The sequence below is a fragment of the Thermothelomyces heterothallicus genome (genome assembly GCF_042370625.1).
Source record: "Thermothelomyces heterothallicus CBS 202.75 unplaced genomic scaffold P884_scaffold_25, whole genome shotgun sequence".
Classification (NCBI taxonomy): domain Eukaryota; kingdom Fungi; phylum Ascomycota; class Sordariomycetes; order Sordariales; family Chaetomiaceae; genus Thermothelomyces; species Thermothelomyces heterothallicus.
This window is the reverse complement of record NW_027192586.1, coordinates 288,220-305,634: the sequence shown is the minus strand read 5'-3', so window position 1 is coordinate 305,634 and position 17,415 is coordinate 288,220. Positions and strand designations below refer to the sequence as shown.

At 57.1% G+C, this 17,415-nt stretch overlaps 8 protein-coding genes across 8 annotated transcripts; 3 read left to right on the top strand and 5 right to left on the bottom strand.

The window, feature by feature from the left end:
- The first annotated feature begins 399 nt into the window (after positions 1-399).
- Positions 400-1,832, top strand: P884DRAFT_331853 (Ctr copper transporter family-domain-containing protein). Its single transcript, XM_069445748.1, has 4 exons — positions 400-819; positions 944-1,127; positions 1,369-1,495; positions 1,584-1,832. The coding sequence occupies exons 1-4, from the start codon at positions 697-699 to the stop codon at positions 1,699-1,701; spliced, it is 552 nt and encodes a 183-aa protein (XP_069294892.1). The 5' UTR covers positions 400-696; the 3' UTR covers positions 1,702-1,832.
- On the bottom strand, positions 1,833-3,561 carry P884DRAFT_294199 (NUDIX hydrolase domain-like protein; the record flags this gene model as incomplete). The annotated part of the gene is made up of 4 exons (XM_069444263.1): positions 1,833-2,751; positions 2,843-2,893; positions 2,980-3,160; positions 3,259-3,561. 4 exons carry the CDS (start codon positions 3,559-3,561, stop codon positions 1,874-1,876), a joined length of 1,413 nt encoding a protein of 470 aa, XP_069294891.1. The 3' UTR covers positions 1,833-1,873.
- Positions 3,562-4,246: 685 nt separating this feature from the next.
- On the bottom strand, positions 4,247-6,021 carry P884DRAFT_314180 (uncharacterized protein; the record flags this gene model as incomplete). Its single annotated transcript, XM_069445237.1, has 1 exon — positions 4,247-6,021. One exon carries the CDS (start codon positions 6,019-6,021, stop codon positions 4,294-4,296), a length of 1,728 nt encoding a protein of 575 aa, XP_069294890.1. The 3' UTR covers positions 4,247-4,293.
- A 22-nt stretch (positions 6,022-6,043) lies between these two features.
- Positions 6,044-6,538, bottom strand: P884DRAFT_66657 (uncharacterized protein). The gene has a single exon (XM_069446006.1). The coding sequence runs from the start codon at positions 6,417-6,419 to the stop codon at positions 6,081-6,083; it is 339 nt and encodes a 112-aa protein (XP_069294889.1). The 5' UTR covers positions 6,420-6,538; the 3' UTR covers positions 6,044-6,080.
- Positions 6,539-6,657: 119 nt separating this feature from the next.
- P884DRAFT_208128 (EXS family-domain-containing protein) lies at positions 6,658-7,962 on the bottom strand (the record flags this gene model as incomplete). The annotated part of the gene is made up of 2 exons (XM_069438847.1): positions 6,658-7,796; positions 7,872-7,962. The coding sequence occupies 2 exons, from the start codon at positions 7,960-7,962 to the stop codon at positions 6,658-6,660; spliced, it is 1,230 nt and encodes a 409-aa protein (XP_069294888.1).
- A 706-nt stretch (positions 7,963-8,668) lies between these two features.
- On the top strand, positions 8,669-10,036 carry P884DRAFT_155229 (Pex12 amino terminal region-domain-containing protein; the record flags this gene model as incomplete). The annotated part of the gene is made up of 1 exon (XM_069437238.1): positions 8,669-10,036. A coding segment is annotated over one exon (1,368 nt), but the record flags the coding sequence as incomplete, so codon positions are not given.
- Positions 10,037-10,904: 868 nt separating this feature from the next.
- Positions 10,905-12,208, bottom strand: P884DRAFT_208389 (uncharacterized protein; the record flags this gene model as incomplete). The annotated part of the gene is made up of 2 exons (XM_069438870.1): positions 10,905-12,113; positions 12,170-12,208. The coding sequence occupies 2 exons, from the start codon at positions 12,206-12,208 to the stop codon at positions 10,905-10,907; spliced, it is 1,248 nt and encodes a 415-aa protein (XP_069294886.1).
- A 3,014-nt stretch (positions 12,209-15,222) lies between these two features.
- On the top strand, positions 15,223-16,975 carry P884DRAFT_331848 (Alpha/Beta hydrolase protein). Its single transcript, XM_069445747.1, has 4 exons — positions 15,223-15,494; positions 15,658-15,701; positions 15,792-16,427; positions 16,485-16,975. The coding sequence occupies exons 1-4, from the start codon at positions 15,396-15,398 to the stop codon at positions 16,651-16,653; spliced, it is 948 nt and encodes a 315-aa protein (XP_069294885.1). The 5' UTR covers positions 15,223-15,395; the 3' UTR covers positions 16,654-16,975.
- The last annotated feature ends 440 nt before the right edge of the window (positions 16,976-17,415 follow it).

Here is a 17,415-nt window from a genome sequence, read left to right as displayed (position 1 = left end):
GATAACCCGTCGCTCGGAAAAATCCACCTCGAGCGTGACATGCGGCGCATTCGATCCGCCAACACTTTTGAGCCCTTTCAGATCATGCCGTCGTCGAAACTGTGCCAGTGTCTTATCTGTTTCATGCCCCGTGGATAGCCGACCCCACCTACCATTTTCGACTGGGGCGGCGTTGCGAAGTTGTTCCGCATTTTGCAACACAAGGCAACGCGGCAAAGCCCCTGCAGGGACCACTGCAGCACGGGGGGCCCTGAAATTCGCACCGTGCGTTCGTCGGGGGGCCGAGCGTGTCTTGTCATCTACCAAGTACGGATTACATAACGTTACTCCATAGTAGGTGTGTGTATCTTCGGATTACCCGACATCCGTCTGAAACAAACCGCCAACACCACGCGCGCCAGTCTCGTTTGCCGTTGAGCCGCGCAAACCCCAAACCTGACATCTTGCACTAATACATCCGTGATTCTTATGTAGTTGTTCTTTTTATCGCGCCTCTCACTCTCACAGTAGAACACCCATTGTTTGGTCCGAATCCCCTTCCCATTCTCCCCCCATTCTCCCCCCATTCTCCCCACCATTCCCCCTTCTTTCGCCCGGGTGCTCGAAGCGAATCTGTCGAACGTTATAAACGGATATCTATTTTTCGAATGTATATGAACGTCCGTACCTGATCAGACCGACATAGCGCTCCCTACCATGGACCATTCATCCCACGACCACCAGGAACACCACCTCATGATGGACCACTCAGCCCACTCCGGCCACGGCGACATGGGCGGCGGTCACGGCGGCGACGGAGGCCCCATGTGCAAAATGAATGTCAGTAGAAATTGAACCCTCCCCTTTTGCCGCCCTTTCTTTCCGCCATTTTGTTTCCCCCCCCTCTCTCTCTCCCCCTTTCTCTCTTTCCAGGCAAAAACGCATTGCTCACCCCCCCAAGCAGATGCTCTTCACCTGGGACACGACCGACCTGTGCGTCGTCTTCCGCCAGTGGCACATCACCTCCTCCTTCGGCCTGGTCGTCTCGCTGGTCGCCATAGTAGCCATCTGCGCCGGCTACGAGGCCCTGCGCGAGGGCATCCGGCGGTACGAGGCCGTGCTGGCGAGGAGGGTCGACACGGCGCCGCGTGAGTTTTCGTTTTCTTTCTTTCTTTCTCCCTTTCTTTTCCCATCCCTCTCCTCTTTCCTTCCTCCCCAGCCCTCCCCCTTTTTTTCCATCGTCAGTTGCGCGGGCACATACACATCTGGTACATACCCACCCTGGACTTGGGCCTCTCGGCTAAAATGAATCGGAAACCCGGATTTGAGCCCCCCGATACCCCCGATCCCCGTCCCCGTCGCCGTCACCGCGCTACTCTGAGGAATCAGCTACTGAGAGAGCCCCATTTCTGTCGTCGCTGGGTGCAGGCCAGAACCGAGAGCAGATCGCGTGGCGGGCCCACGTTGTCAAGGCCATCTTGTATGGCATCCAGAACTTTTACGCCTTCATGATCATGTGAGTCCGCTCTGCCCTTGGTTGTCTGTCTGTCCGTCCGGGTCCGGACAAGGTATGAGAGATGGGTTCGCTGAACGAGAGAGGGCAGGCTCATCTTCATGACCTACAACGGATGGGTCATGATTGCTGTCTCGGTCGGCGCCGGGCTGGGCTATTTGCTGTTTGGCGGGAAGACTGCCGTGACCAAGGAGACTGCCTGCCATTGATGGGCGGGGCAGCGTCAGCATTTGCCATCTACAGAGAAGGGGATGAGGAGGCAGAACCACACCCCACCCTACTTTGTTCTGACCACAGATCGCCTGTTATCTATCATCCTCCGTCTAGTAAGCCAGGGAGGGGCAAATCTAGCACTCATATCCAACACGTTTCGGCACAGGCTCACATCTTGCTCGCCTCCCCCTTCCCCTTTTCCGTTTCTTTTCCTCTCTCCCCGGCCTCCTGAACCGCCTCCCGCACCTTCTTCAGATCTTCCGAGGCCAGGAGGCTGCCCGTGTGTTTTTTCTCGCCCAACCTCCCCTCTCGCGCGAGCTTCTCGATCAGGGCCTCGTCCCCAAAGTGCTGGTTGTGCTCGAACTCGGGCTCCTCGCCGTAGGCCACCGTCGCCGCATCGACCAAGATCCGCGCCGTCATTCCCCAGACCTTATACCTTCCCAATCCTTTGTTGTTGTCGTTGTCCTTGTTGCTGCCGCCGCGCCCGTCCCCGTGATCGTCCGCCTCGTGCTCCGACAGCGCGGCTAACCCGCCCTCCCGCACGTGGGGCTTGGCCACCGTCTGGTCAGTGACGGGGACGTAAAAGAAGTGCATGCGCCACTGTGAGTCGTGCCACGTCGTCCAGCTGCCTTCGTACCACGGTCCCGGGGGCAGTTTCTTCCTGCCCGACTTGGACGGGGGCACTTCATCGGTTGCGCGCAAGAAGTTGTGGAAGGGCGCCGAGAATACGGCGGCTACTTCCTTGGCATCCAGGCGTGGAATGAGAGATTCGTCCACCGTGGGCGAGGACCGGGCGGCGGCGGAGGTGGAGCTGGAGAGGGAGGAAGAGGAAGAAGAGGAACTCGAGGGGTTAGTCGCTGGGGCTGGGTTGATAACCGTGGTGTCGCCCGTGTGGAGGAGAGCGACACACGGGCGAACGACGATCTCTGTGCGGGCAAGGTTCATGGGCAGATAGCAGAGGTGTTCAATGCGAAAAGGCGGTGGCAGTTTAGAGTCGTCGAGGGGGAGGCCGATCTCTTCCCAGGCCTCGCGGCGGGCAATTTGGTCTGGGCTAATGTCAGAGAAGGGATCGGGATGTAGAAGAAGGTTTTTAGATAGGAAAGAAAGAACGACAACAAAAAGGGACCTCGGACGTACATGGCGTTTCTTGAAGGGTGTCAGCTTTGCCTCCCGGAAGGGCGGCGTGGCCTAGTGGATGTCAGTAACAACAGCCTCTCGGCCATCGAGGAGATGGGGAGCAGATGGGGAAGACGGATGGACTGGGGAATACAAACCCGAGAAGCTGCGCAGGCTGGCGGCGCGCATGGTGATGACGACGCGCAGGTCGCCGCGGCGGTCGGCGTACAGTAGCATCAAGACGGCGGCGCGGCGACTGAGCGGGAGGCGGTCCCAGAGCGGAAAGGGCGGTGGCTTGTAGGCCCTCAGACGGGCAATGGCGGCCTTGGTGCGCATGAGCTGGGGGTTCAGGTTGCTCTTGACCAACGGAAAACGATTGAGGAGGATCGGAGTGTGAGGGAAGGGAGTTAGTTTCATGAGACGCGGTAGGTACTGACCGCCGATGCTGCATTCAGCGGTGCCATGGTCGATGCATTCCAGTAGTACGACCCCTCGTCCTTGTCTGCGGTCCCTTCAAAGTCTTCGCCTTCGTCTTCGTCACTATCTTCGCTGTTGGCCTTTTCGTCAATCAATTCGGCGGGCGGCCGAAGAACCGTGTCGGATGCCGAAGAGTCTTGATGATTAATACTCTGGATGCTCTGAATACTATGAGTGGCAGTCTCGGCTTCTTCCTGGTACTCTGGCAAGCCAACTTGTGCATGTACCGGCGGCTGCTCCTCGGCAACGGGTGGTGCCCTCATCTTCCAGGTTTCGAATGGGATGAGGTGCAGTTGCCGTGAGCCCGGATAGCTGCGGATGATAACTGTACCTACACAGTTAGAGACACCGATTGCGGAAGGCGCGCGGCTGCACAGTCGGCTGGGTCGGGTGCGGTATGCGGGGGCAGCCAGGGTAGCAGTGCCGGAACCTCGGCCGGCGTGCGGGGTGCATTCTGGGGAAGGGGGAAGGGGGGAGTCCCAGCACTGACGTCAGGTCTCTGATGGTGCTTTCCCACTTTGCTAGTGCGCACCAACGCGCTCAGATCGGTAAGTAAGTAATTTCCTGTGTAAGCCGAATGTCTCTCAGTCATTGGGATATCTCAGTTAAGTATGTAACAACTTTTTGGAAACAGCACTACGATGTGACTACCTAATCAATCTCTGCTTCGAGTCGCCAGCCGCTTGACAATGACTCAAAAAAATTAATAAAAAAATAAAAAGCCAGGTTATGTACGCTACGCGGCTCATTGATCCCAGACACAATGGTCCAGTTAAATTTTTCTATTCGGTTGCTTCTAGATATTCGATCGCCCGCCAGGAACGTTTCAGAGCTCGGTCCCTTGAATGAATTAAATGCGTGTTACCCTCATATCTCGCCCCCGTCGGAAACTTGCTCGTTAATACTGGGATAAGCTTTCTCCATTCCTTTCTTGTTCATTTTGCAATCCCCCACTTTACATTAAACGGCCAGAATAGCAGCAAGTAGGGCCATCATCAAGATGACTTGGGAGCCAACAACGGCCCCCCGTCCCCCAACACCCGAATACTGCTCTTTAGCTTCCGCTTCCGCCTCTTCCCGCCGCCGAGTGTGCCGTCCATGATGCTGGCCGCGCTCCTGTTCCAGAACTCGGCTGCGGCGTCGACGAGGTCGGCCGTCTTGGTCACGAGCGCCGACATGGACGACTTTGTCTTGAGCACCGCCGGGCTCGGGCCTGGATGCTGGAAGTGATACCGGCTCGCTCTGGAAGGCTGCTGGGCCCCATCATGTTGAGGATGGAAGTGGCATGAAGGGAGCTGTTGTTGTTGCTGCTGCTGCTGCTGTTGATGTTGGGAGATGCTGTTTGGTTGTGGTGATGGTGGTGGCGGGGGCGTTGTCAAGCAGCTCGATGAGGTGCGGTGGAAGACCTTGGTCATGATACCGCTGCTGTGGTGACGGTGATGGTGGCGGGCGCTCGTGTTGGAGCGTCCATCACCGGTCATATCGTTGCTGCCCGTGGATATGGAAATGGACCCGCCCGTCTCAGGGCTGCCGACGGCGTCGTGCGGAGAGGTGTCCGAGTCCCAGCTAAATCTGCTACAGGGCCCTGAGGAGCTTGGGGAGGGAGACGGCAAGATTGACTTCTGCTGCTGCTGCGGGAGGCGGCCGCCGAATGTGCTTGCATTTACTGCGCCGGGGGTGTCGTGGACAGTGGTTGGCCGCCAAGCGGGTCCCAGTTCTTCGGTGCTCCATGACGGTCTTGGGTTGGGGGAGTGCTCCGGCTGGCGATGGACACGGTGTTGGGGAGGAGGGAGGTGTTCAAGCCCGAGGCGGTGATGGTCACTAGCATGACTTGCTCTTTTCGCCTGGGGCGCCTGCAGTGCAGCGACGTGTGCTTGTTTAGTGCTTTGCGCTTGCTGTGCAGCCCAGCGGTCCCCTTGAGACAGCTCTTTAGCCGTCTCAAGGTTCATATCTAGGGTGGACTTGGTGCTAGCTGTGTCCCTCCACAAACTTCCCCGTTCGTTCTCGATTCGAGGCGAGGGCACAAGCCGGGAAGAGTGTTCACCGCACGTGGAGAATCCCGACAATTCCCCTTCGGGGGTGCTACTGGGTTTTGGAGGCTTCGCGACACGCAGGGGACTCGGGATGGCGGACGACCTTATGCTGCGTCGATGAGAGAAGCTAGAGCCCAGGTAATCCCAAGCCACCCCTGAAGAGAGATTCCAACCGTAACCCTCGACATCGCCATCCACATCGGAAACTGCGGTTCTGGGTTCCCCGGGGCTGTAGTCGCCACCGTCGTCGCTCAGGGGGGAGACTCCGCCGTGCAGCTGTGGCTTCGACTGCGGCTGTGGGAAACTAGGCGTGTCAGACCCGACGCTGCGGACGAGCCCAGTATCGATTCTGAGTTCCTCCCTGTGCCGGTTCTTGTCTAGACATGTGTCTGCTTGGCAGCCAATCTCAGCATGTGCGTCACCTGGCAAAGTCTCATCGCAGAATAGGAGATAGATAGTACCTTCGTCAGGACTGACCACGGGCTCGGGGGTGGCCAGAGCCTCATCCACCTCCTTGCTGAAAGCTGAGAGCACGAAATTTCGCCGGGACGGTAGCGGCGGCAAAGGTCTCTTCTCGTACCTCGCAATCTCTTCGGAAGGTGGAGGCGGCAGTGACCATTGGGTACGTAGATTTAGTCTCGACCGTCCCAGTGTCGAGCTGGAGATACCAACCGTTTGTGGCAGAGACATGTCGGTCGTCACGTCGAGGGATGACGCAGGAACGATTGCAAATATTACGCCAGTCCGAGTTAGTCGTATAGCTGGCCCAAATGATTATAGTAGCGATCGCCTTGACGCGCAAGATTCAATCTGATCGGCCCATATTGGCGAGAACTCCGGTTTGGTTCCCGGATAGGACAAAGACTGCCGCATCTTTGACGGCATGAGAGGCTGGTCTTTTGCTTTGTGTTGCTCTGCGCATGAAAGTCGCTTCTTGCCTCGAGACAGAGTGCGCCTTTGTTCCAGCTCGTCTGCGGCGACATGAGGTACTGGGCTTCGACAATGGACCAATGCCACAGTGTGACTGGCAAACAAAACAGCCGCTGCCTTGACCATGGCAAGATACCAAAGAGCCAACGTTTCGCCATGAGCTGTATTCGGAAGAACACGCAACACAGAGAAGGCCCTTGAGACCGTTATGTTCTATAGCGTAGAATCATCAGTCTATAACCCAAAAGTTAACAGAATATCCTGCTCCGTACCTCTACCGTTGCTCCAACGCCCTTTCAATGCACACGTAGATGGACATAATAACCAGATAGGCCTCTCCAAGTTGCAAAACGCAAAACCAAACAACCGTCTTCTAAAATGCCCCGAAACAGCCGTTCAGTCCTCATCCTCGTACTTGTTTCCCTGGTAATCACCCAGCAACACCATGTCATCGTGGCCCAGGCTCGTGACCGAGTTCCGGATCCACTCCGTTTCAACCCGGAAGAATATCCACACCCAACGCCGAAACACCTCCAGGAACTGGATGAGGAAGATGGAGCTCTCAAAATCGCTGAACTGGTCCATTCGCGGGCTAAGCTTGATCATCCAGGTGCACCGCAGCACCAGGTCCATCACGATTACTGCGTAGTAAACGCCCGGGCGGTGCACCAGCAACGTCCTCCGCAGGCCATACGGATGATCGGGCAAGTTGCGGTCCTTCGAGAAGAGGGTCAAGTCCCAGTCCTTGGCCACGTCCCAGTAGAAACTGTAGAGCGAATTGAGCAGAGAAGCGGCGACCCACGCCCTGAACAGGCCAGGGGACCCGCCCTCGCGATCTCGCAGCATGGCCCCGAGCACGATCACCGGAAAGGCGGTCGAGTACTTGGCCGCGTTGGCCAGGTGCTGCCCGCCCCAGCCGGTGGCTTCCCGGTAGGGGGCGCGGCGCACGCGCACAAACTCGATCAGGCACTGGCGCAGGCGGATGGCGCTGGGCAGGGCCATGATGAGCGGCACGAGCACGGCACCGCCGCAGCCGCGGTCGGGGCGGGCGGTTGCGGAGCCGGAGCCGTCGCGGCCGCCGAAAAGGAACATGCACACGCACACGAACAGGTCGGCCAGGACCTTGGCGTAGCTCGTCAGCACATCGGCCAGTATGATATCGCCGAATTTGCCGTCCTTGGCCTCGGCGAGCCCCCCGACGCTGATGCGGCGCAACGTCTGTAGTAGACGGCCGCGGCCGGCGTGCGGGAGAGAGAATCGGCGGAGGGGGACGCAGAAGAGAACGGCGACCACGAGCAGGTTGGTCATGGGCAGCCAGTCGTAGTCGATGACGCGGCGGGGATCACGACGGGTGAAGAGCCAGAAGGTAAGGATAGAGGCGGCCGAGGTCAGGGAGAGGAAGGAGGCGAGGCGATAGGTCGACTGGTGATGCGTTATCTGCGCCGAGCTCGAGCGACCGGGATAGCGGATCAGGGCCGGCACGTCGATGCGGCGGCGGGAGAGGAAGTGGAGGTTTACGCCCCATCCCCAGACGGCTGCGGCAGTCAGCAAAAACCGTGTTTCTCGCAGAACGGAGAATAACGGAAAATAAAGGGGGACAAAGTGCGTACCCAAGATGATGATAAAGGCGACCCGGTAAGGCAGGGGAAAGGTCAAACTGAACGAGTCGAGCACGTACTCGACTGCGGGATCACCGTCCATTGTGTGTGGGAATTGGGCCCGCCAGCGTCATCGGACACGGTGCCGGCGACGAGCGGCGACGGTGGTGGGCGTCGTAAAGCAACGCGTGTCAAGGAAGGTCGTAAAAGTGCATGAACAAAAAAAAAAAAGTTTGGAAGTCAAAAACGTGTTCGAAGCCCAGGACGGGAATGGCCTGCGTCCTCAGGCTTTGGTTATTGCGTGTGCCCCTGTAGGTTACTTCGCACTTGCCCCTGTAAATTACACTGGGGAGTTCAAGGAACGACGTCAGACCCGCCCGCCTTTGCTGCTTGACCCCGCCGTGCCCGCCTACCAAGTACACTAGCGTTAATTTCAGGTACGTACAGTACATACAGTGGAAGATACTACGTGCGGTAACCGAACCGAAGTGGGCACCTCTGCGCTGCAACCATCGTGGATCGAGATAATCCCTGCAATCCATAGTTATCCCGAGGTTCAGCTTGCAGCTGCTTGCCGAGCACTGGAATTCATCTGCAAGGGGCCGAGCCTTCGACTGCATGCGCATGCGCTGGTCGCATCAACCATCGCACCGCGAAAACTCACGATCCACGGGCTCTCCATCTTGACTTCTTTCCCTGTTTGCTTCCTCCTCCTCCTCCCTTCTTCTTTTATTGTTTCTCTTTTAATCCCCCCTAATTCTCAAAGCCCTGGTTCAACAATGGCTACCCAACCACCACCAGCGCGCCCCCCTCCGCCGCTCACCTCCTCCCCATACCCCTACGCCGCCGCGCCCGACATCATCCGCGCCCACCAGAAGGACGCCTACTTCCAGGGCGTCCTCGCCAACCAGCTCAGCGACCTCCACCGCCGCCTGCGCGGCGCCCGCTCGGCCCACGCCTGGGCCGCCGAGACCCGCACCTTCGCCGCCGCCCTCTACCTCTGCCTGACCACCCTCCTCGGCAACCGCACCCTGGGCGAGGAATACTGCGACCTGGTCCAAGTCGAGGAGGCCCCGTCCAAGCTTTTCGCCTCCTCCTCCTCCTCCTCCTCCTCTTCGTCCAAAGCCGCCGACGATCACATCTATGAGAACAGTCTCGGCGACGGCGGCCCGCTCCTCCCCTCCCTGCCGCGGCGCGCGGGGTACATACTGACGGCCATCGTGCTCCCGCACCTGGCGTCGCGCGCCCTGCCGAGCGTGCGCTCGGCGATCCGCAAGCGCCTGCAGTCCCGCCTCGCGACGCTCTCCCGGCGCCGCCAGCAGCAGCAGCAGCAGCAGCAGCAGCAGCAGACGGGGACGAAGTCCGGCAGCGGCAGGGGGGGCGGGGGCGGCATCACCGAGTACCGCGTGCTGCGCTACCTGCTCGCGCACCTGACCCCGCTGACGAGCGGCGCGCACTTCCGCGCCGCCACCCTGGCCGTCTTCTACTTCACCGGCGCCTACTACGAGCTGTCCAAGTGGGTCTGGGGCCTGCGCTACGTCTTCACCACGCGCGCCGGCAGGGTTGACGACGACAACCACCACCACTACCACTCCCCGCAACACGGCGGCGGCAACGGAGGGAGGGCCGGGTACGAGGTGCTCGGGGTGCTACTGGTCGTGCAGATGGCCGTGAGGGCGTGGCTGCACGTTCGGGAGCAGCTGTCTTCCGGTTCCTCCGCGGCAGGAGGAGGAGGAGGAGGAGGAGAAGAAGAAGAAGACGGGGAGGACGGCTTCAGGGAGAGGACGGCGTTCGGGCCCGGCGCGAACGTCGACGTGTCGTTGGACGAGCACGCGTTTACGAGTAACAATGAACTGCTGGGCGGCGGCGGCGGCGGCGGGAGTTCGTCGCAGAGGAGTTGGGGTGAGATCGGGGCCATGGCGCATACGCCTGTGCTCAAGGCCGGCCGGGCGAGGTACGACCTGGGGACGAGCGACAAGGTCATGGGGTGGATCAAGGGGGCCCAGCAGAGGAAGTGCACGCTGTGTTTGGAGGAGTTGAAGGATCCGGCCGCAACGCAGTGTGGCCATGTGTTCTGCTGGGCATGTATCGGGGACTGGGTGAGAGAGAAGCCCGAGTGTCCATTGTGCAGGAGAGAAGCGATGGTACAGCACATCTTGCCTTTGCGGGTTGCATAGAACGGGCCTGCTGCAGTATTGTGTAAACTTTACTCCGTATGGAATGTGGAATCACTTGTTGCGTGAACGATCGCTTCATTGCCGATATATCATGGCTGGGAAGCAGCTTCGACCACATCCTGATTAACATAGCGGACAGCAGATGAAATTCAAGCGGTACGGTACTCTAGTAGCACATCAAGACGGCGAGGTTGGGTCCGCGAAAACAAGACGAAACGAAGCAGATAGGAATTAACTAACTTGGCGCAACCTTGCTCGTGGCGGTAGCTTGTAGTGTACAGTACATGGACATGCAATAACTAGCCAAACAACAAGACAACAAAGGAGTTGCCTCCCCGGCCAAGTCAAGTAAACAACAACAGCGGCACAAATCGACGGCCGCTGCGAAACTCATTAAGAAAATGAAACCAAATCTCCCAGCGGAAATGACCTCCAGGCACCTTGGGCACCAAAATAACAAAGTCTGCCCAAGTTGAGTTGGGTATCCTCCGTATCCCAGTCCCAAACGGCCATGAAGCAAATAGTCAAGCAGAAGAAAGGGTTTCCAAATCGTGAAAGGAAAAAAAAAAAATACGAGCAAACAAACATCAAAGGCGAGTCTGCGACTTCACACATCGAGACTCGAAGGAAACCAAAAGCCGAAGCAAGCAAGCCTCGTGCCCATATATGCCCAAACATGTCCCAGGTACAACCGCCAGAGGTATCATGAGAAGAAGCTGGAAAGAACAAAGGGATATTTGAACATGCCACATGCCGTCATTAACACCAAGCCCAATGTAATCGCACCCCACCGACCACTGATATTTATGCCCTTCTTAGAATGCACAGTCCCTTCTCGTCACTGAGGCTTGAGGAGAGATTCGAGGACTTAGCTGTCGAGACTGAACAATACTATCTCACCCCGATCATTTCTCCTCATCCGCAACGACTTCCATAGTTCCTTTTCCTCCACTAATTTGCTGACTGACGTACCCGACGCGCTTCTCTCGCGGTGGTACCGCTTGAGCGCCTTGTTGACACTGCACCCGCGCTCACTTTCAGGGCCTTTGGTCACGAAGCTGAGAAAATGCTCGGCCGGCGGCTTGTACACGACCATGGTGCCGCCCTCGTCCTTGCTGTCTTTAGCCACTGGCCTGAACTCGAGGAGCTTCGGTTCTTTCGGGGCCTCCAGAGACTTAGAACTGCCTTTCTTCTTTTTCGACGGTGTCGAACTTGACTTTGACTTGGTGCGCTTTTTCGAGGAGGATTTGGGTTTGGACCCCGCGGCAATCATAGCCATCAGGCTGTTGCCAAGCGACTCGCCGGACCGGCTGGACTTGTGATGTTTCGATTTGCTCTTCTTGAGCGGGCTGGCTGGTGTCTCGGCAACGTCACCTCCCGAGTAGTCTGGCGACGGCGGGAAGACCGTGGGCCTTGACATCAAGCGGTTTAAGCCCCCCGTCAACCCAGAGTGCAGCACAGGTGGCGCGTCCGTCATGATGTGGTCGGTCTCGATGTGTAACCTCTTTCGCTTCTTGTCCTTCTTGGCATCCCTGTCGCCATCCTTCACTTTTTTTCGCGCTGCTTTCGGGGCAGGCGTCTCAAACTTGGATGGCACCGGGCCGGTGCCGTACTGCACCATCGCATTGGCATCCCCCGGAGTCTCGGCCATAACATTTGCTTCCGGATCAAAGCGAACCAGTTGCGTATCCTCGCTTAGTTGGGCGGGTGCAGTGGCGGGGAGAGACACATGGGACGCGGTTGGTGTCGGGTTGGTCACAAGGAAGTCGAAGACATTGACATTGGCTTGCGCCTGGGCAGTCTCGAGAGCCGAGGGAGGAGTCGGTGCCTCCGGGGGAGGATCGGCGATGCAATGGTTGTCGTCGTCGCTGCGCTGTTCGTAGTTGCGCCAGGAGTCCCGATCCTCCGCGACGTCTTCAACATAGGCTGCCTGGACCATAGCGTTCGGATTCGTATTGCTGCTGCTCTGATTCCTCTGATTGCTTTGATTCTGTTGAGCTGCCTGCGCAGATTGACCCTTGTTCTTCTTGTCGCGGTAGAGGGCGCCTTGATATTTCTGCGCTTCAGATATACAACTCTGGCTGCCAGTTAGCGGAGCCAGCACACAAGGGACCGACAACGATCTCGTCCTACCGTGTGCGAACGGTATTCCGTGCCCGGAAAGTACACCATGCAATCGATGCAGGTGAAAGTAGCGCCGCGGCAGCGGTTTCGGTGCTGGTCTAGCTTCTTTTTGGTGAGGACGTCACCGCACGCCTATATAGATCCCCACGAACGATGGTAGACAGTTGTCAGAAAGGTTGGTCTTCTTGGCGGGGCCAGGTGATATGCTTGAGGGTGTTATCGTGAGACAAGAAAATGAGGAGAGAGGGCGGCAGGGGAAGAGTGATGGGAGACTCGAGGAAATGAGGATCGGTTTGATCAAAACCGGAAAGGGTGTGCAGATGGAGGGTGGTTGTGCCGGGGGGTGAGCCGCTAGCCGTGACTCCCACGCGTGGTGTGCAGGTAAAGGTGTGGTGTGTGATGCCAGTTAGTATTGTCTTCACCCTCCGGTATGGTCATGGGGGTGGTGCGGGACAGACCACCAGACCACGGAGGGGCGTGGAGGGTGGAGGGGGGTTTAATGGCTTGAACTGATGGCGCGACTCCCAAGAATGCGCTTGTCTCTGATCAACTGCCCAGAGTCGCTCATACGAGAGTAAAGGAGCCTTTCTCCTCGTCGACGCCCTTTACGCGCATAATGGAATAAAAAGATTACCCACCTCGCACGAGAAAGACACCATGATGACGGTATGGTTCGTCCAAACTTCGGGTCTGTCCCAATTGGCAGCGCCGGATGCGGCAAGTGACGCGGGCTGTTGTCAAGAATGACTGCCAAGAATTGGCTTCACACAGCCCAGTGTTCAGATAGTGTATGGAGTACGGAGCAGATGCCGGGTTTGAAGGCCCAGTTTGGCCAATCGTCAAGTTAGGTATGTTGCCAGGCTTCTGAGGCTTCTGAGAGCCGGAGCGTGATGAGGGTAGCTGGACACCGAATGTCGACCCGGATGGAGCTCGTCAGGTTTAGGTGGGATGGGCGGCACAGAGCTCGACCTTGACCAGGGATATGGGGCTGCTGCGCCTTTGGGCACGAATGAAATTCGGAGGAGCTGACGAGCAGCGATGCAAGCAACCGCGGAGAGACCAACGGCGTGCAGGAGCTCTCTAACTAGCTCTCTACTGCGGATCTGAAAATCGGCCGTTTCCCGTCTGGTGTTCAGTAGGTGGAGGGTTTGGTGACCGGCAGATTTTTCAAGCATGCCACCCACGAAAAAAAAAAAAAAAAAGTTGAGGCTCGAGATGTTTTTGGAGATTTTGGGCGCCGATGCAGGGCGAGGGCTCCACTGCTCCAGGACAGCTGCCCGGCCGCGTCGTTCACGAGCCACAGGAACCCTCCCATCGATCGCCCGGCCCCGGTCGCGCCCGCCAGAGCGGGAAGGCATGCGGGGGCAGCCCAAACTCCAATTCGTGCATCAGATTTTAGAAGGCAACCAATAAGAGGCCACAAACCGGTCAAAGGGTGGGAAGGTGCAAAACGCGATCCTGGACACGAAACCCGACCTGAGGCGCGCGCTCGGTTGGTCAGAAGACAAGCAAGAGCGCGGTCCCATTCCCACTTCTAAAAATGAAGCCAATGCCGGCGCCCCGCGTTGGTGAAGTCTGTCATGGCCACATTCTGCCTAGGAAATACAAGCCTAATGTTATTCGATATCTGCCTTAGTACCTAATCAACCAGGCATTGGATTTTTTTTAGCTAGTAGACTGAATACACCTTAAGCACCTGCCTTCGTGTGAATCGCACCTATGTAGGTAAGGTATGTATGTATGCAGGTACTGTACCTTACATACTGTATGTGCATCATACCATACTCCTGAATGCAAGTTGCCCTTTCGTCATATCCGTGGCGCTAACCCAGTAACCGGCCACGACGCAAGCAGAAGGGCGAATCACCACTTCCGGGAGCTTCTAGAGCGTCTCAGCAGCGGCTAATCTACTGCAAGTATATTCTTTGGGATATCTCCTGCGGCAGCCTTCTCACACTCCTATTCGCGGGTCCCTGAGCTGTGTCAATGCGGGCTCGCTGGGTGTTGCAACTCGCCCTCCGTGTCCTGTCTTCTGTTTCAGAGCTTGCGCGACAGCTTTCAGCCGACTGGTCAATGTTCCTGCATAGACCCAACGTATGTGATGTCCGCACGAATACAGCCTACCTTAGGTGTGATGGGCCCCGATTCGGTGACGGAGTGCATGAACGTGGCACTGTCCAATGCGAGAGCCGGCTCTTGCGCGCGCGAGGGATGAGGACGATCCAAAAGTAGTATGTATACCCAGTGGCGTATGTCGTATGTCAGGTACTAAAGGAGAATTGCAGAGCGTAGCAAATGCTCGAAGGTACTCTCAAAAAAAAAGGAGATGTACAGGTTCAGAGTGTTGACTCTCCGTATCGTCCTGCGATGACCATCTGAGCGCGTTTTGCCCCAGTAATACTCGGTAGGTACTCTATGTTCAGTGTATATCGTATGCACATATATTTTGGTCTAAACTTTCCCCGACAAGGCCACAAGACCACGCCTGGGCAGGTGATCGAACCATCGTCGATCTCCATCGCGAGTCTACCGGGCCCGCTACCCCGTCCTGGCAGAGCGAATTACCCCGGATCAAGTTTGATCAAGCCCGGTACGCCCATAATAACTACCTGGAGAAGCAAGACGTAGCAGTGTCAGCGATTGGTTAGGCATTGGCCGATCCCGCGCGGTTGGTAAGCACCTCGGGCGTTAGTGAGTACCGCACGCAGTAAGGTCATTCTTGCCGCATTTCCTTCATGCTGCTACTTTGCGGAGAGGATATTAACGTTATTTTGACCTGCATTCCAATCCCCACATCTACTCTTCTCATCTTCCCCAGACGCAGGCCTTCCCTGCAAGTGGCCAGGACCTCACGAATCGGCGTCCTGCTGTTTACTGCTTCGCTAGCGCTACGAACCTTGCGCGCGGGTACCTGACTTCCCGATTTTCCACTAAGAATGTGAGGATTCCGTATTGGGAAAGCTTGGCAGTTGGCTCCGCATTTTAGGCTTTCTTGGAAGGGGCCAGCACTCTTCTTTCCCCTGTTCGCATCTGCCGTCTGGCATGCCTGCCTGCAAGTCTTCCGGACTAGGTAGCTTAACGTGAATTATCGCCCGCCTATTGCGTGTGCTATCCTGGATCCCTGGCCTGAGCCCCTCCAGTCGGGCCACTAATAACCTGCCGGATACCATTCCGTCTTCATACCGCCCTTTTCTTCCAGCGCGTCACCTCATCTGCCTGCCTTTCTGCGCGCGCCATGACCGACCCGTCGGCCACGAAGTCTTTCCTGGAGCAGACTGTCTCTCTGATGAGCAGTGCAGCAGGCTACATGCGCTTGCCTGCGATAGCTTCTACTGTATGCCCCGACACCTCTGCGTATCCCGCCCAGTGCCTGAATGGCTGCGCCACCAACCGCGCCGACTGATTCAGGGGGCAAGTTCAGCGACCCTCTTGTTTTCCGCGGCGTCGGCTCGCAGTTAATATGAGGTACAACAGCTAATTGCTCGTCGGTTACCTAGGGAATCGCTGCGGTCTTGACGGCTCTGCTCTACTTCAAGCAAAAGTGACTTACCAGCCCTGCCACTTCCCCCGTGGCGACCGCTTCCGCGCTTCCGCCTGGTCCCCCCTTCACTAACGCCAATCGTATCCATAGAGCGCTGATTTACCCTTCTAATGTCCCGCCCAATGCCCGCACCGACGTTCCCCGCCCGAGCCAGTACAACTTCAGAGACTACGAAGAGCTTATCATTCCGACCAACGATGGCGAGAAGCTCTCGGCCTTTTACATCCGGGGTCCCCGCGGAGGGCCCAATTCCAAGCTGACGGTTCTCATGTTCCACGGCAACGCAGGCAACATTGGCCACCGCCTGCCTATTGCACGCATGTTGATAGCCGCTTCCGGCTGCAACGTCTTCATGCTCGAATACCGCGGGTACGGCATCTCCACGGGCCAGCCCGACGAGGCCGGCCTGAACATTGATGCCCAGACGGCGCTCGACTATCTCCGTGACCGCGCCGAGACGCGGGACCACAAGATTGTCGTGTACGGACAGAGCCTGGGCGGCGCCGTGGCCATCCGTCTCGTTGCCAAGAACCAGAGCGCCGCAAACATCAGTGGCCTGATCCTCGAGAACACCTTCCTCAGCATGCGCAAGCTGATACCCTCCATCATGCCCCCCGCCAAGTACCTCGCCTACCTTTGTCATGAGGTCTGGCCAAGCGACAGCTTGATCCCGAACATCAAGGTGCCCACGCTCTTCCTAAGTGGGCTCCAGGACGAAATCATACCGTAAGTCCTCGGCCTAGCCCAGCAGCTTGGACACGACATGCTGAAGTTCATTCCTAGGCCCATTCACATGAAGCGCCTCCACGACCTGTCAAGAGCCCCCATAAAGGTGTGGAAACCTCTCCCCGGAGGCGACCACAACTCCAGTGTTGTGGAGGACGGCTATTTTGAGGCGATTGCCGACTTCTTGGAGAGGCTCATGGATGAGGAGAAGAAACAGAAGGAATGAGCTCTGGCTGGTCATGTGCCACGATGGGAGAGGTTGTGGTTGTGTCGGGGTGATTACGAGCTACATACTAGTTAATGACATGGTGCTGGAGGGCTGGTTCACGGGGTTGGAAGGAGTCGGAGTGGCGGCGAGTGGACGGGCGGTCCGGCAATTCCTTTTCGGTTTTTTCGATATACGTTTGATACCCGACCTGCGTCAGACTCTGGCAGGTTTATCATGTTGGGACCTAACCGATGCCTGAAATACATCTCTTGTGCCGGAAGAAGTGCGGCACCTTTGCGTAATCTGTGTTCTGACGACACGGTGAATAGCATTCGGTGCTACCTAACTTTATACTTCCCATTTATACCCTGCTTGCCAAAGCGAGTCCACCTTGTTGGGAATTTCCATAACTCCATCTTGAGGACGTACGCAAAAAGAATCTAATGTCACACAGCGTATCGGGAATCACAATACAAGCCATAGGTAAGTGAAGAAGATGAAATCGACGTAGCGGTTTCGGAACCAAAACACAAGGGACTAATAAGAAGTGGGAGGGAGAGGTAATCCTAGCATAGCAAGCCCCTATTTAAAGACCAGTGAAACTAACCTAGTGCAGCAAGAATAACATGCCGCATATGATGATAGCCAAATACGACGCAAGGAAAGAATAAGATTCCAAGGGAGGAGGAGGAGGAGGAGGAGGAGGAGGAGGAGGAGGAATCAAGCATAATACAAGCGAAACAGGATTCCCCTCAACAGCCAAACTCCGACAACCTTTCC